Raw genomic sequence first — 17,160 nt, forward strand, 5'->3', positions numbered from 1 at the left:
CTTTACCCTCTTGACCATCTGAGTTCACACTGGATTAGTGGACACCTGCCCTGCCTTGGGGACAAAAACCCCTCTGTCTTGGAATTTCCTGTATCCCATCTTACCTTATCCTTCCCATTAGCCCACTGGGAGATTGAAGTACATCTGAAATCATGTATGTGTGTTCCCAACTCTCTTTCCCTATATTTTCTTTATTTTTCTTTCTTTATTTTTTTTAAAGATTTATTTTTATTTATTTATTTATACAAGCACTGGGTACAATCAGAAGCGCGGGAGGGTGAGAGAATTCACCAGAGCCAGAGCGGGGAGCAGAGCAGGCAGAAGGACCAAGTACACTGCTTAGAGGAGCAGTGGGGGGCTGGAGAGGGCTGCACTCCATGTGGGACCCTCCTTCCGTAGCCGGGAGCGGCCGGGGATTGAACCGGCACCCCAGAGGCTGCGGGCAGCTTAGCAACCCAGCGCTCAATTGCTGCGCCACCGGGGAGGCCCTATTTTCATTTTTACTCCTCATATCCCTTAGGACAGAAATATTGGGACTTCTCATACGCCTTTCATACCATGCTCTCCTTGCTCTCTCCAGCCTCATGATTATGTGCTAATGATGCACAGACTATGTGATAAGACATCCCATAATGGGAGGTCTTTCCAAAATAGTACACGTGTCACTCTGCAATAAAAACAAGTGACCAGGGCCTCCCCGGTGGCGCAGCGGTTGAGCGCTGGGTTGCGAAACTGCGCGCGGCCTCTGCGGCGCCGGTTCAATCCCCGGCTGCTCCCCGGCCAACGGAGGAGGGTCCCACATGGCGCGCAGACCTCTCCTGCCGCCCGCTGCTCCCCTCAGCAGTGTACTTCGGTCCTTCTGCCTGCTCTGCTCCCCGCTCTGGCTCTGGTGAATTCTCTCACCCTCCCTCCCGCCTTCTGACTGTACCCAGTGCATGTATAAATAAAACAAGCAAACAAACCAGCAAACAAATAAATAAAGCATGCCTCTATTAAAAAAAAAAAAACAAAAAAAAAAAACCAAGTGACCAGTTTACAGGAAAACTCAATGTAAAGGAATGTGCTCAACATTTAAATTCTGTTGAATACAATTTTATATTTGATAATTCAAAACTCATTAATAGATCTCTCGTTGCATAGCCTCTGTGCAACAATTCATATGCTCTCCCTGACATCTGAAATGCTCTCTCCAAAATCTGGTTTGACCCTTTGAGTTAGATGTCATTATCATCTGTCATTCATGGATCAAGAGATTTTGCCATTGTAATCAAGTCACTGCCCCATAGCACACGTCTCTCTAGAGCTAAGATTCAGGCTGGTGTCCAGACTTACATTCATGCTACCGTACCAAACTGCTCCCAGAATAAAGATGGGTCAGGCTGTTCCTGACTGTAAATTTGTCACATGCTTATTAATAGAAAGCCCTTGTGGAGAGATTGCTTGAAAGTCAGCTTTGCCTAGAATTTTAGCTCTTCATATCCAGAGTCTCTTATGTTCAATCATGTGAAAGCATTAGCATTTCCAGTTCTACCTGCTTTTTTTATGTGTTGTCTTTCCAAGTTCCTCTGTTCCAATAATTTATATTCAATACAAGCATCATTAGGTCAGTGTTTAGAGAGTGATCTCTCCCTCACATTGTCTGTCACTAGTCCGTGACATAGAATAATATTGAACATAATGTCATTACCTGAAACTTATATGGTGCTATAATGCAACATTAATTCAATAAAAAATTATTCAAGAAGAGAATGTCATTAACATTGCTTTGTAATTTTTTAAAATGTCATTGGCATCAGCAATAGCTATGTGCTTCTTCTTCAGTGCCTATCAGTTAAGGTAGTGAGTATGTCCACTGAAATCTTACCAGGTGACCTTACAGGTATGAATGAAGGCCCAGCACTCCTTGATAGCAGAGGATCACCAGAACTATGGAGTTTGTGGATGTGAGCAAAGCCAAGTGGTCCACCTAAGCATTATCTTCCTATGCTTAGACTTTCGAAGATTTGTGTCTCTAACTTAGCTGACTGACAATAATTCGTGAACCAGACATTCCTATCTAGGAAATGGGAACAAGAAAGAGAAACTTTTCCCTTTAAGATAGAGAATTCCATGGAGTAGGGAACCATAATCTGTTGAGTCAGGGGAAAGGAATGAACACCATAAAACAGAGATTCTGAAGCGAGGTGAACTGATTAGGCTGTGGGTAACAGGCGGACTCAGGGGAGAAGAGGTTTACTGTATCCTTGTCTTCAAGAAAAGCTTTCGTCTTCCCCAAAGCTTTATATCCTGACGACCTATGTTTAAAGTATTATTTTATAATCAAAGTTTCAATTACTTGATTTGGATTTCCATATATTCCTATAACCAAGCTTTTTAAAATCCCTTTGCTTTTAAAATCCCTTTGCCTTAATAGTTACATAAACATTTTTCTTTAAATTGAGGTAAAATATCTCTATAATTTACTGATCATTTGAATTGTGTTGTTATTCCACATTGGAAATAGTACAAATAAAACTTTATTTTTACAAAGAGTTTCTTTCTTTGAGTCCTAGTTCCAAAATTGGAATGAATATGGATATTCTCATGTTTCTTGCATATTGCCAGGTGGTTCTTTCAAAATACTGTATTAAGTTATCAGCCCACCAAAGTGTGGATTTTATGATCTTTTACATTTTTTATTTTGTCATATGAGGCATTAACACATAGCTGCTTAATTTTGCTAAGCCAAACATTGTTACCTGTTGGTTTAATATTTGTATTTTTTCTTACAGGATTTCTAGTCATATGTTCTGACCATTTGTATTATAAAGATTAGATATTCACGTCCCAGATTTTTATAGTTTAAAAAAGTATTAGTTTCCTTTTCTAAGTAATTTTTTTAATCTTATTTTTTAAGTCTTTAGCAAATAAACATATATTGGGACATATGGTGTGTAGTATAAATCTAAATATATTTTCCTCACAGCTATATGCAGCCTGTAAAGGGGTCAGGTTTGAGCTCTACAAGAAGGGGCAGGTGCTGCCTCAGGAGATGTATCAAAATCAGAAAATAAATCAACTGGGGTGGCAGGGTGCTTGGCCATCCTGTGAGGCAGGGAGCAGGGTAGAGATGCTGGAGTTGATAATGAAAAAATAGTAATCCATGATGAATTTGTCAAGCCAGAGCAGAAAGTGGGCTGGAAATCAAAGCTGGGCGAGGATGGGATGAAAATGCGCTTTTGTGCCTGGCTTGGACTTTCTCAGCATCTGCCCTCGCCTTAAAGAAACAGTAACTGAGCTATGCTGCTGGGTCCCTGTTCTTTAACCAGTGGTGGAATTAGCTAAAATCAGTGATAATTGCTTAGGTTAAATGTACATTGTAAACAGAGTTTAATTTCAGTTTTTGCATCTGTTTTTAAAACTGGGGCAGTTATGCAGATAAATGCTGTGTGTGTGTGTTTGTGTGTGTGTGTGTAAAGATCATACTTAGTAACTTTTCCTCAAAATATAGCCCACACAGTGGGTTGAGTGTTCACTTTTATGGTCCATAGAAATGAAATAACTTTTTTTTTAAAATCTCCTTGTAATGTGTTTTCTAGTTTAAATACAATATACTGTTTTTTACTTTCTCTCTAGTCTCCAGAGAATGCAGAGGGCAAAGATGGATCCAAATTAACTAAACAGGAGGTAAGTACACCTTTGATGTCCTAAGTTTATTTTAACTGGAATTGTTAATATTGTTGTGACGGCATATGAATGAGTACTAGTCTAAACAAGGTTGTTGGGGTTATAAAAACCAGAGATAAAAGTTTCACTGTGTGGTCTTGGTTGGCCTAGGTGTATTTCGGTGGAGTACACTGATGAGGCATTTTCACTTACTATGTTTATGTTTCTATCTGTTGGTCCTGCTTTCTATTAAAGTGGATACTGAGAATTTCTCCTGGGTAAAGAGTAAGCTAGTAATAGATAAACTCATCAAGTAGAACAAAACCTGCCTTTCACAGCCAAGAAATTAAAGACCAATGATTTTTTTTTATTTTTTTTAATAAATTTTATTGTTATATTCCCCATACAATTGCAGCCCCCCCATTCTGACCCCAATCCCTCCCCTCCCGCCCCCGCCCCCCTAAAAGTGTCTCTGGTTCATAGTATTTTGTTGATTTTGATTTTCACTTTCTTATAGTTATTCATTTTCCTGGTCCCTTATTTAAGTTTTCTAGATTCCTGCTATGAGTGAGACCAGCCGGTATTTTTCTTTTTCTTTTTGGCTTATTTCGCTGAGCATGATCCCTTCCAGCGCCATCCATGTTGCTGCAAATTGCATGTGTTTATCTTTTTTGAATGCTGAGTAATATTCCATGGTATATATGTACCACATCTTCTTGATCCAGTCATCTATTTTTGGGCATTTGGGTCGTTTCCAAAGCTTAGCTATTGTAAACAGTGCTGCTATAAACATAGGGGTGCAGGTGTTCTTTGGAATTGATGTTTCTGTGTCCTTTGGGTAAATACCTAGGAGTGGAATTGCTGGATCATATGGAAGCTCTATGTTTAGTAGGTCCAGAAATCTCCACACAGCTTTCCACAGTGGTTGGACCAGTTTGCACTCCCACCAACAGTGCAGAAGAGTTCCTTTTTCTCCACACCCTCGCCAACATTTGTTGTTGCTAGTTTTTTTAATATGTGCCATTCTCACTGGTGTAAGATGGTATCTCATGGTAGTTTTGATTTGCATTTCCCTGATGACAAGTGATGTTGAACATTTTTTCATATGCCTGTTGGCCATTTGCATTTCCTCTTCAGAGAAGTTTCTTTTTAGCTCTTCTGCCCATTTTTTGACTGGATTATTTTCTTTGTTGTTGTTGAGTCTCATCAGCTCTTTGCAGATTTTTGTGATCAGTCCTTTATCATTAGTGTTGGGTGCAAAAATGTTCTCCCAGTTGGTGGGGTTTCTCTTTGTTTTTGTTATTGTCTCTTTTGCTGTGCAGAAGCTCTTTAATTTGATGTAGTCCCAGCTGTTTATCTTTGCCTTCACTATCACTGCTTTGGGTGATGTGTCTGTAAAGATGTCTTTGATGTGCAAATCACGTAGTGTTTCGCCTATATTTCCTTCTATATATTTTATGGTTTCAGGTCTTATGTCTAGTTCTTTAATCCATTTTGAGTTGATTTTTGCGTATGGTGTGAGGTAGTGGTCAAGCTTCATTCTTTTGCATGTAGCGACCCAGTTTTCCCAGCACCATTTATTGAACAAACTTTCTTTGCTCCAATGCATAGTCTTTGCTCCTTTGTCAAAGATTAGTTGACCATAAATCTGTGGGTTTATTTCTGGATTTTCTATTCGATTCCATTGGTAAAGACCAATGATTTAATAAATTCTCTGCTTCAGTGAATAAGTTATAAATTACTTTTTAGTCTCTGAATGCTCCTAAAAGGCATCATCTCTAAAGTCAGAAATTATAGAAGGATACACAAAATGTCAAAATATGAAAAAAAAATTTTATCAGAAAAATTCATAAGATTGGAAATAATCAATTAGACAATAATTCAAAGAAGCTCTATATGAAAATACAAATCTCCAAAAAGCTAAGAACTTGGAAGAGATGTTTGCATGTGATCCCTTGTGGTAATATGAATTTTTAAAAGGAGACCAAAAGTAGAAATGAGTTGGTAATTGTGATGACAACCATTCATTTTTGCACTGAGCTTTAGAGTGAGTGAAAAAAAACTGAAGCTCTTACCCTTGAACTCATAAATTAAAAGTGTTCATGAGATACAAAAACAATATTTAATTAAAGATTCTTTGATAGGGTGATTCATGCTGTGGTTAATAATGCAGATGAATTTATCATGATAGCAAAACCCCTACACCAGCTTTGTACAAGGAAATTCATTTTCCCAAATGGAGCATCTTTAACAGACTCTATTAAAAAAATAATTTAAAAAGCAAAACAAACAAAAATGCTTATAACCAAGTTCTCAACATTCATTTATTCAGCATCAGTGTCTAGCAATTTGTCGTCCAAAGTCAAATCACTAACCAAATAGTGGAACCAACCAAAAAAAGGGTAAACACTTGAATTTTCTTAAAAATGGCAAATTCTACTTTGTAAATCAGTTGACTAAGTATAACAAACCTTAATGTTTTTAAATTTCACCATATTTAGGTTTTTCTTTAGGGACTTATATTGATCTCTCAGTCAAAAAACTTAGAAACCATTGCAAGGTAGATCTTGAATTGTGAAAACAGTCCTTTACAGTCCTATACTAAAAGCAATCAAACTGGTTAAAATATATGTAAAATGTTTTTGCATAAAACTGTTATTTGTTAATTTATTTTAGCCCAGAATTTTTAGTTTTATATATATTTTTGTTTGTTTGTTTGTTTGTTTGTTTTGTGGGACCTGGCGGCCTGGGAACTAACTGGCACTGCAGAGGCTGCGGGCAACCTCGCAGCCCAGCGCTCAACCGCTGCGCCACCAGGGGAGGCCCTAGTTTTATATTTTTAATTTTAAATATTTTATAATATATGTATAATTGCTGACAAAAAAAAGTACCTTTCCTAGACAAGACACTTTGCCTGTCACTTATGCCAAGACCAGATTAAAACATATGCTATATCTTCAGGACATCAACACAATTGTTTGAAAATTGAAAAGTTCAGTCAATTAGCTGTTGATTTAGAGTAAAAACTGTCAGACAGTGTATTGATTTTTTTTTTCCCCACTGAATTGACTGAACTTTCTAGTATGTCATTGAGTATGCACAGCCTTGAAACTACAGTGGGATTCTGTTTTGAAAATCTTCCATTGCCATATTTGAAGGGCAAGGCCCAGAGTATTATACTTGGGCAATAAATAACAAATATTGCATTATGATCATTACACTTGCAGCTTACAAAGTCCTTTCACGTCCATAACTTTCCATATCCCTAAAATTAAGGAAGAACAGATTCACTCCTCAACAGTAATGTCACGAGTGCCTGTAATTCACTAAGCTCTGTCTTAGGCCCACACATTCCGCAGAGAATCAAAAAGGTAAAAATCCATGCCTTCACAGAGCTCCCATTTAGCAGAGACTGAGAGAGATTAAAATAAAATAATTGGATATTTGCTACAAAGAAAAATAAAGCACAGAAAGGAGATAAGTGGATGTCAGAACAGTGCTATTTTTGAAACAGGAAGATATTATAATTATTCCCATTTTTACTAGATCAAACAAGGTCTCAGAGAAATACATGATTTTCCCCAGGTGTCACAACTTGCAAATTACAGAAGCAGGAAAGAAATCTAAATCTTCTGATTCAGAATCTTCTGTCTTCATGTTCCTTTTGTGGTAATCATAAAAATCTGTTTACTCAGCACTTTTTCTCTGTCTTCATTCCCCATGCAAGGCTCTGATGTACATCTTTTCCCACTTAACAGTTTTGCAAAGATGGTAATTTCTATTTAGTTCCTCATTTGTTTTTGGAAATTAAAAGCAGTTTGACTTTTGGGCTTTGATTGGAGGCATACATGAGCAGGCTCCGAGCACTGAGTTATCTCACAAAAATAAATATACCTCCAATTTCCAGTGGAATGGCCCCTATTTCAAACATTTGGCAATATACAATGGTTCTACTTGAATCTAGCTACTCCTGAGAACTTTATTATAGTGGGATTAAATTTCCATGTTGGGCCTCCCTGGTGGCACAAGGGGTTAAGCACAGCACTGTGAAGCTATCCGCAGCCTCTGCAGCACAAGTTCGATCCCCGACCGTCCAGGGAGCTACCCACATGGCGCAGCAGACCTCTCCTGTCTTGTCCGCTACTCCCCTCAGCAGTGTATTTCAGTCAGTCTGCCTGTTCTGTTCCCTCTCTGTCTCCGGTAAATCCTTGTTGCTTTTGCATCCAGAATAAAGTAAAAGATTCACATCTCAGAGTATCCTTCACCAGAATTTTCTCCATCTCAATAAATATCAGTTAATCTGTAAATGCTTGCAGAGTAAATTCCATTGTGCCCAGCACCTGTACAGCACAGTGACAGACCCTCACATTGCTTCTCTACCTCTCCTCTAAAAGCCTTCCTTTCTTCCCTGAGATACTCTTTCAACCACTTTTCCTGAGAGTTCATACCCAACAAATCAAGAAAAATCTTAATGCCTTTAATTTTTTCAATGTACTCCTGCCAAACAATCTGATTCTCAAATGAATATTTCACTTTTGAATGTCTTAAGGAGGGGAGGAGGGAGCAGTGTAGTCTATTTTAGCTCCAATAAAAATAGTCCAGGCATTTATAGATTTTAAGGCTCTGAAAGCTGATGGAACTTTCCAGGAAGGTGTACACACTTGCATGCGTAACCAGTACTGCTGACTGAGTGAAAGGTTCGTCTCAGCCTCCACTATTTGCAGTAACAAAGAAAATCTCTTATGATGGTTACTGGAAAAGAAAATTTAGGAAAAATCCTTTTTTATGGCATGTGAAGAAGAGCTGGTAAATTTTAGGCAGGAAGTCATAAAATGATTTTACAGTAAAACATGTGCTTTTAAGAGACTGGTTAGTCTAAACAGCCTGGAGAGGAAAACTGTTTTTGCATTAATTTCCTAGGTTTTTTATTTGAAACTCTTGTACTAGACCTGAATTCTAAAAAGGTAGTGAGTCTTTGGATCAGAACAGTTTTCAGGCCCTGCAGAGCAGTGCTTTGTTTGAAATGTCTCTCTGGAAATCCCACAGGGCTCTGTGACGTCACTCTGCCTCTTTAATATGTTCGGGTATTCACATGGAGAGGAGAGGAACAAAAGCATAGGAGTTGGGGTATTTTTCACATGATGTTGCCTCACTTCATTTTTACTCGGGACATCTAATTGGTGTTTAGAGGGAGGCAATTATGAGTAATGGTTAAAATATTTGGCTCCTTTCCAGTCCCCAAGCTGGATAGTAACGGAGTAGTGGCTTTACATTCCACACCCCAAGTTCATACTTGCTGTACATTTCTAGAACTTACCCCATTCCATCCACCTCAACATTTTTTGTGGGCCCTATTTAGCATTGGAGCTACAGAAATGTTAAGATGTTCCTGTGTAGTGGGGTTGCAGACAGGAGACAGGCAAGGTGAACAGCGAGGTGAGACCAGCCAGGCACATGTTGACACCAAGTGCAGAGGAATTCAGGTAAGTTCCCTTGGCCCCTCTTTAGCACAGAGGCCGCCATTTTCCTGTGGAAGAGTATCATTCTGAGCACGCCTATGCCAGCTGCACTTTACTTGTGAGATGGTCGTTCTTGAGGCCACAAAAAATCTTCAGAACTGGGCTCTTGTGTGTCATTGGAGGATGCTCCATTATTTCCTCCATGCTCCAAAAGCATTTGAAGAAGCACAATTATCCACTTGCTGCCAGGTTTAAAAGATAATGTTGCCTTTTCTTCAGCAATGCCCAATTTGTGAAATTAAGCATTTTGAGAAAGGCTTCTTGGGGTTTGAGTTCTGGTTCCCAGTGATTGCAGACACATTGTCATTGAAGGCACCGTGATCATTGTAGCAGAGGCCATGGCGTTTCCTGTGGCGCGTCTAAATAGGCCCAACTCCCCCTCTGCATGCGAGGAGAGAATGTGCCACAGCCCTGTGGTTTCCCGGCTCTCGCTGTCTTCTCTTCATTGCCTTTAGTCCTGTTCTGATCATTCCTCCCAGGGCTAAATTTATTCATGGAGGCTCTGGCCCTTTCCTTCTGTCCTTTCAAGAAAGAGGAGTTTAGCTTACCCTGGCTCTTTTCAGTGAGAAAGTTCTTCGATGTAGAGATGGCAAGAAATATTTCTTCCAGATTGCCCTGACCTGCTGACCTAAACTGACCTAAGCAGGGCTTCAAGAATTCCGTGATTCCTTGCAGTGAAAGCCCAGACTCCTACTGACTGATCATTTTTGCTGACCCCCTTAAAAACTTTTAGAAACATTTAAGCTATTGTCATGAGGCAAAGTCTGCTTAAGACAGCAAGAATTAGGGTAAAATATAAGTTCATTCATTCGGCAAATATTGAGTATCCACTTTGTTAGATTACACACTTTTTTACTAGAGATAGAGCAGTGAATAAAACAAACAAAAATTTGGAGTATTTACTTCTGAAACACTTTTAAAGAAAGGCAGTTGTACTTTTAAAATGTGAAACCCCTTGGGAACCATCTTTTGCTGCTGATATGTAGACTATCAATTCTGTGTAATTATTTCTGAAATGCCTAGAATAATTATGTGATTTTTAATTTTCTCCGCAGTCCCGTGTGCTGTTAACTTGTACCATCCCTGAAGAAGAAAGATTTCCTAAAAAATGTCAGTCTCAACACAGTTCCCCTCTAAATTTTCTAGTTTTCAAATTAAAACATGAGTGAACTTTTTACTCTATTTAAATCTTTAAACATATTCATTTAGTAGCTAAATTAATGAGTTTATATTGCTTCAAGTGAAAGGAAGTCTTGTGAACTGCCTATGATTTGTAGTCATTCTCTTTTCTAGCATTATAACAAGGCAAGGAACACCTTCTAATTTTGATTTCTACACAATTATATAATTTTCTTTTTTGTATTAACTTACAAGCTTCAGTTCCATTTGTAAGGTACAAGAATCAGACTGAAACTAGTTTTTCAATGGCATCTCAGTGCGCCTGCTATTTTATCACAAAGGTGGATTGTGGTTTTTGTTGGATCCTAAATTCATCTTCCATTCCTTTTCTTACCAACCACACCCTTCGTTGGGAAAGGCCATATCTTTGAATGGTGTGCATACATCTCTTTGGAAACATTTCCTCTTGAGCATGAAGGTGCTCAGGGCACATGGTGTGTGTTTCACTGTGCTCACATGGAGACAGTACTTAGTCATACATTATATTCTCTCAATAAAGATTTTAGAAATGAAATTTTAAAAAATCAACTTGGTTGTGTATAACCACCAAAATAATTTTTTTCTTTCCTTTGTAGCCCACCAGAAGGTCTGCCAGATTGTCAGCGGTGAGTACTTTAGAACCCTTTTGGTGTCAGTTCTCATGAGTACATGGTTCCTCTGTCCAGATAAAAGCAGCAAAAGGAAGATTAATTAAGGAGGTGTTTTCATTGAATATTTTTTAATTTTCTTTTCGGAGATTACCTGCATCATGATTTTTAGCAAATTTGACCAGATGGGCCAAGCAAGTCCTTGATAAGATGTGTCCGTGAGGACCTCCCCTGGTGGCACAGGCTGTTGAGCACAGCGCTGTGAAGTTGTCCACAGCCTCTGAAGCTTTGGTTTGATCCCGGCCGGAGGGCGAGAATCCCACACGGCGCGGCAGACCTCTCCTATCTCACCTGCTGCTCTCCTCAGCAGTGTATTTCGTCAGTCTGCCTGTTCTGTTCCCTCTCTGTCTCTGGTGAATCCTCTCACCCTACCGTGCATCTGTTCTGTACCCCGGTTCTTGTATGCATGAATAAATAAATCTTAAAAAAAAAAAAAAAGATGTGTCCATGAAAAACAATGACCAGTCTCATTGCCAAACATGTAACACCCAGGATGTTGTTTGATTATTACTAGATCTCTGAAACAAGAGAAGTACTTAGAGCAGTCTTCCAATTCTATATATGATGTGCTTGATTGGACAAGCATTCTGAATCTTTCTCCATGATGCATAATTTAGTCAGAATGCTCTGCAAGTTGTCTGAATCCGAAGCCTTAGTCTCATTTTGGAACTTGAGAATCTTTGCAAAAATAATGATTCTATTTTGCCCATCAGAGTCTCCTCCCTGCTGCCCTGCTCATGTACCAGTCTTCATCCTACCAAGACAGATCAACCAGGCTCTCTGGTATATCTTTTGGGTTAAAATACCTGCAGTCTACACAGCCCACTGAGATGTAGAGGGGAAGGCACTGACCTCTTGGCTTGAAGCATCTATCCCCATGCTAGATAACAGGAGCTGCAAACTACTTTGGTCTTCAGGGAAGTGTATAGGTTTCATCCTCAAGCAGCACCTGTGCCTGCAACAATGTAGGGAAGCAAAACTCAAGTGGGACCACCCTCAGGTTGAGAAGTATAACCAAATTTGCATTGGGTGAGCCAGTGTTTTTCATGAGTCACAACCAAGGAAACAAAATCAGAGTCACCAGGAAGATTAAGGCCTGGGACATGCAGCTCTGTGTGTACCCAGCTCAGCCAGATTCTGTGGAGACCTCTAAAGATTGTGTGCCTGTTTAATAGTAACTTTCACCATGGGTCAGGAGTTATGTTTCAACTCTTTTTAAGTTTAACTATAGATTATACTGAATGTCCTTGTATTCCATGGATCTGTAGCCCAAATAGAGTCAAATAAAAAGCAATATTTAAAATAATCCTTTTTCTGAGTACCAGGAACCAGCAATATAAGCATCTTCCATTGAGACCCTCGCCCATGGTGCTGACACAGAGCCACCTCAGATACCAGCAGGATTAGACTGTGAAACCTCACCCTTTCCTATCTTATCAAAACACTTGAATGCTGAATCGGAGGAAAGGCGTGCATTACAGAAAATAATTTAACAGGGAATTATTTGTGGTAAATTGAAAAAAAACAAATGTGTGTTAACACAATATACTAGCACTCCAGATAACAAAATTTTTTAAATTCTAAAATTTCAGGAGACTTGTGAGCTAATATATTAGGGGAGCAGATTGAGAGTAGTAAGATTAGTAAAAACATTTCTTCTTTTAAGTTCAATTTTCTTTCTTTATTTGAAAGGTCATTTCTAACAGCCAATCTTTCAGAAGTGAACTGTCCACACTTACTTTATGGCCTCGATGAAAAGGAATAGATTCAACACGAACCTGACCTATGTAGAGGCTTTAAGGAGGAACATGTATTTTTCTCCACAGAGGGAGATCCTGGAGAGAGTTTTCTCTTCAAAAGTTATTCTCCCTAGTGCTAGGGGAGATGTATACATTTTTTCCTAGATCAATAAAATATTTGCCCTAAAATAACTATTAAAAGTAGATAGAGGTTTAGACTGGTTATCTTCCCCATGTTTCGTGCCCCTGGAGAAGCAGGCCAGGTCAGAAGCCTTGTGTGGAGGAGATTGTGACCACCAGGCAGGTAGGCACTGCTCACAGGAACAGAGAGGAGAACCACATGAGGTGAGAGAAAAATAGTTTCTTAGTGGACTCCTTAGCTAATAAGATCTGTGAAAAATGTTCAACTTTGGAGGATGACAGCAGACATTTTATTATTATAATTGTGTTCCTCATAAAAAGCTCTGGGGACAAATGAGCCCAGGGTCTGGGGTGGACTGGAAATTCTTCTCACCTTGAGCTGGCATTGGAGAAGATGAAAGTGGGCAGGAAGCTTGGCTACAGGACTTGAAATCTACATCAGAGGTGGAAGGATTTGGAAATGATTTTGAAATACTTTACACGCAGCAGTCTTCCTTACCCAATGGGCTTTGCCTGTGATTCTGCTGTGATTTTTAGACTATTGGGAAGACCAGTGTCACTGAATTCATTGAGTCATTTGGCTGAGAGACTGAGTCATTCCTCTCGCTGCTGCACTGTGATAAAAGGAAGTACAGAGACATCGGAGATAGAAGCTTAAACCTGTTCCCGGAGAGCTATTCTGGACCTCGGAACAATGAACCGGCTTTTAAATCTCACCTGCCGTTCATTTGAGAACCCAGGATGAAAATAGTTACAAAATGCAGACATCTTTGTGCTGTTATCTGCTGCTGAAAATATTTTTTAACTGAACATAATCATATCAAAATGGACTATTGTCTTTCTCAGTCATTGTGTGTTCCTTTTGGTGCTGAAGGTTGTCTTTTTCAGTATTTGTATAATTTATCTTTGCAGAAACCTACTCTACCAAAACCTGAACCTAAACCAAGAAAAACATCTGCTAAGGTAAGAGGTGCTTCCTCCCCCACTTGGCTATTTTAAACAGTGAATAAATTATAATTCCATATCCAAGAGTCATCCAAGGAAAGATCACTTTTTAATGATTCAGGCTAAATGTACTGACTCAAAAACTGCTACACTGCTATCAGCTTTCTCGAAAAGCTTAAAGCACATTTTATGCCTTACCAGGAATGTGTTTTCCATTTGGTCAATAAAGCAAAGGAAGTTGCTCTGAGAAGCCTTATGTCCAAGGGGCGTCTGGTAGCTTCCTCCGGACATGCAGTTCACTTGGCACCCAGAAGGAGCTCAGGCGTTGAGGGAGGGTTCTGCCTTCATATAACTGGTCTTAGTAGACCACTCTGATGACTAATGAATGTCACAGAATAATTACTAGCATATAATTAATACCAGTAAACATTTTTATGACCTTTATACCATGTAAGAGCCTGTTCTGATTGCTTTACTAGTGACATCAACCTTACTGAGGTAGATACTAATACCTGTTTTGAAGGTAGCAAACTGAGGTACAGAATTATTAAGAATATTAACCCAGTGGCTTTTCTGTGCTCTTCAATGGGGCCTTCGTTTTCAAGCGCTTTCTCCATTTTTCAGCCACTCAAGACCCAAATTCTCACATGAGTTTCTTCCCTGCTTTCTTCAAGTCCTTCTGCTTCACCATGTCCTGCTGTGGCTGTCTCCTTTCTACAGAAGCACATCTCTCTCTCACAAGAGAGGAGGCCCACCCAGCTAAGGCCTTATGTTTTCCCATAAGAGTCCAACGGACTTTAGAAACAGCCTGTGGCATTTTCAGAGAAATTCAGTGTAACTCAGTCAAAGTTCAGCAAAATAAGGTTCCCATTTTCCCCAGAAAACCAGTTGGCCATGGTTTTGCTTCAAGTCATGTGTGGAACAAGGCTGACTGATTTTAACTAACATCACTCCAGGTCTAACAAATTGCTTCCCTGTGCTTTGCTTCCTAGAAAGAACCTGGAACAAAGACTAATAAAGGTGCTAAAGGGAAGAAGGAGGAAAAGCAGGAAGCTGGAAAGGAAGGTACTACACCATCTGAAAATGGTGAAACTAAAGCTGACGAGGTACTTCCCATGACTACCTCCCACTGATTGAATCAGTGTCTTTAAAGAAATTGCTCAGTCCTCCAGCCGGTGATAGCATGTTCATAATGTCTCTTTTTATTGCCTGTAATGTTATTGCAGATCCACATCTCTCGTTCAACTGTTAATGTCTCAACCTCCAGAGGTACCCCACCCAGCACACTGTCAGTAAAGGGGCAGATTGAAACAGTGAGAGTTAAGGGTATAGTAGAAAATTCTGCATGTTTGCAGTGATTAGAATCAGATTATAGTAGTTTGGTTTTTTGTTTTGTTTTGTTTTGTTTTTATGAACAATGGGAACTTGCAGGTAAAGCTTTTGTGGTCATTTGAAAAGTAGAAGCAATAAATGCAGCAAAGCATTTGTGTAATATATTCCAGCCTTGTCTGTTTTCACCCAGAGTTGAAATACATTTGGCAGCAGAACTGCTAAAAAACAGATGTTCAAAAGTGTTTGTGTTGGTGGGGTGGACTTCTCTTTGGCTTATAGTAGTTTTAATAATAACTGTATTTTTTTTCCTTTCTTTTTCACAGGCACAGAAAACTGAAACTGTAGATAACGAGGGAGAATGAATTATCGTGAAAATTTGGGGTTGATTTTATGTACCTCTTGGGACAACTTTTAAAAGCTATTTTTACCAAGTATTTTGTAAATGCTAATTTTTTTAGGACTCTACTAGTTGGCATTCAAAAATATATAAGAATGGATATTTTACCTTCTCATAGTCATGGCTTTTGGAAGTTTCCATCATCTTCAAGTAAAATAAATAACAATTTAATATTGGAAGCTGTGTGTAAAATGGATTCAGCATTCCATGCACTTGCTTTAAAAATTTAGTCCTGTGCATACTGTGGTGTTTTTACTGTGCATATATGAATTTTTCACGCAGTTTTTCTAGAGCAATAATCTGTGGTGCTTTTGTACCTAGGTTTTATGTGATTTTAATGAAACATGGATAGTTGTGGCCACCTGCTGACTATTTGTGGTTTAAAATAAAAGGTTTTCTTGCCTGCAAAATACATGCCTCTTAGTAGTGTCTTTAATAAATTTAGGCAGTGTTTCATTTTATTATTGCAGAAGATGTAAAGAATTGCTACAGTCTGTCCATGATGTATCTCTGATGAGTCAAACAGAATTGTTTGTTTATTTTCTGGCCTTTAAAAATGTTATCATTTTAATAAACCATCTATGAGTGTCAGTGTAGAATTACACCTACTACATTTCACACTGAAAGTGGCCAGCAATGATTACCATATAATAAAGCTTAATAAAACATTAAATTTTTGAAGTCCATATAAATAGAAGTCTACTAAACCAGAGCAAGTGTAAAACCATAAATAAGGAGTCATCCTTGAAACTCCCACTTTCAAAATAAAGCTAAGTCACATTCCTACTAAAATATTTTTCCTTCATTGAGGACTTCACAGCTTTGAAAGCTCTTCACCAGCGTGACTAGGTTTCCGCTTGCAGCAACCTAAGGAGTTGGCACGGTATTATTAGAACTCCTTTCTAGACTAAGAAATAGGGAACAAGAAGAGTGTGTGACTTACTTCAGCTCTGCAAGAAGGCAGAAAACCGGGACTTGAACCTAGTCGTTTGAGTTGTAACAGTAGTGTTGTTTAACGTGACTATAGCAAAATACCACATCTGAGTGACTTATACACAGCACAAATTTATTTCTCACAGTTCTAGAGGTTGAAGGTTCAGGATCAGGCTGTCAGCTTGCTCGAGTGAGGGCTCTCTTCAGGTGGCAGCTTCTTGCTGTGTCCTCACATGCAGAGGAACTTGACAACTCTCCAGGGCCTCTTTTATAAAGACGTTAATCTCATTCACACTCCAACCTCATGATGTAAGCACCTCTGAAAGACCCCACCTCCTACCACCATCATCTTTGGTGGTTAGGATTTCAACATATGGAGTTTGGGGGTTAAGCAAACATTCAGACCAGAGCAGTGTCCTTCTGTATCTGAAAGCAGTACCAAGAGCACAATGTATAGTGATAAAATTATACATTTTATAAAATGTATTATTTTTGTTTGTTTGCATTCCTAAAATGTTTGGAAGCTACATGAGCACGCCAGGAAAGCTGAATTCTGGAGATACCTCCTAGAGGAGACCTGAATCTCTTTTAAGATGGAGAATAGTGCCTGCACTGCTCAGGAACTCTTACAAGATTATTACAAGAGTATAATAATTTTGTATTTAACATGTAATTTTACTTTT

At 38.9% G+C, this 17,160-nt stretch overlaps 1 protein-coding gene across 6 annotated transcripts in view; it reads left to right on the plus strand.

Annotated features, from left to right (window-relative positions):
• The window catches only part of HMGN3 (high mobility group nucleosomal binding domain 3), a gene marked incomplete at both ends in the record, with an annotated part of 31,299 nt that extends 15,485 nt beyond the window's left edge, over positions 1-15,814 (plus strand). The window contains 6 exons of one of the 6 annotated variants that reach the window (XM_084227951.1): positions 3,616-3,666; positions 10,919-10,948; positions 13,783-13,833; positions 14,808-14,921; positions 15,042-15,134; positions 15,471-15,509. In XM_084227951.1, the coding sequence (XP_084084077.1) occupies positions 3,616-3,666; positions 10,919-10,948; positions 13,783-13,833; positions 14,808-14,921; positions 15,042-15,134; positions 15,471-15,509 (378 nt within the window). Of the gene's footprint in view, positions 1-3,615; positions 3,667-10,918; positions 10,949-13,782; positions 13,834-14,807; positions 14,922-15,041 lie in introns of all 6 variants that reach the window. The other 5 variants (XM_084227952.1, XM_084227950.1, XM_084227953.1 and 2 more) reach the window with 5 other exon arrangements.
• Between the last annotated feature and the right edge of the window lie 1,346 nt (positions 15,815-17,160).

The sequence above is a fragment of the Talpa europaea genome (genome assembly GCF_964194135.1).
Source record: "Talpa europaea genome assembly, chromosome: 2".
Lineage (NCBI taxonomy): Eukaryota > Metazoa > Chordata > Mammalia > Eulipotyphla > Talpidae > Talpa > Talpa europaea.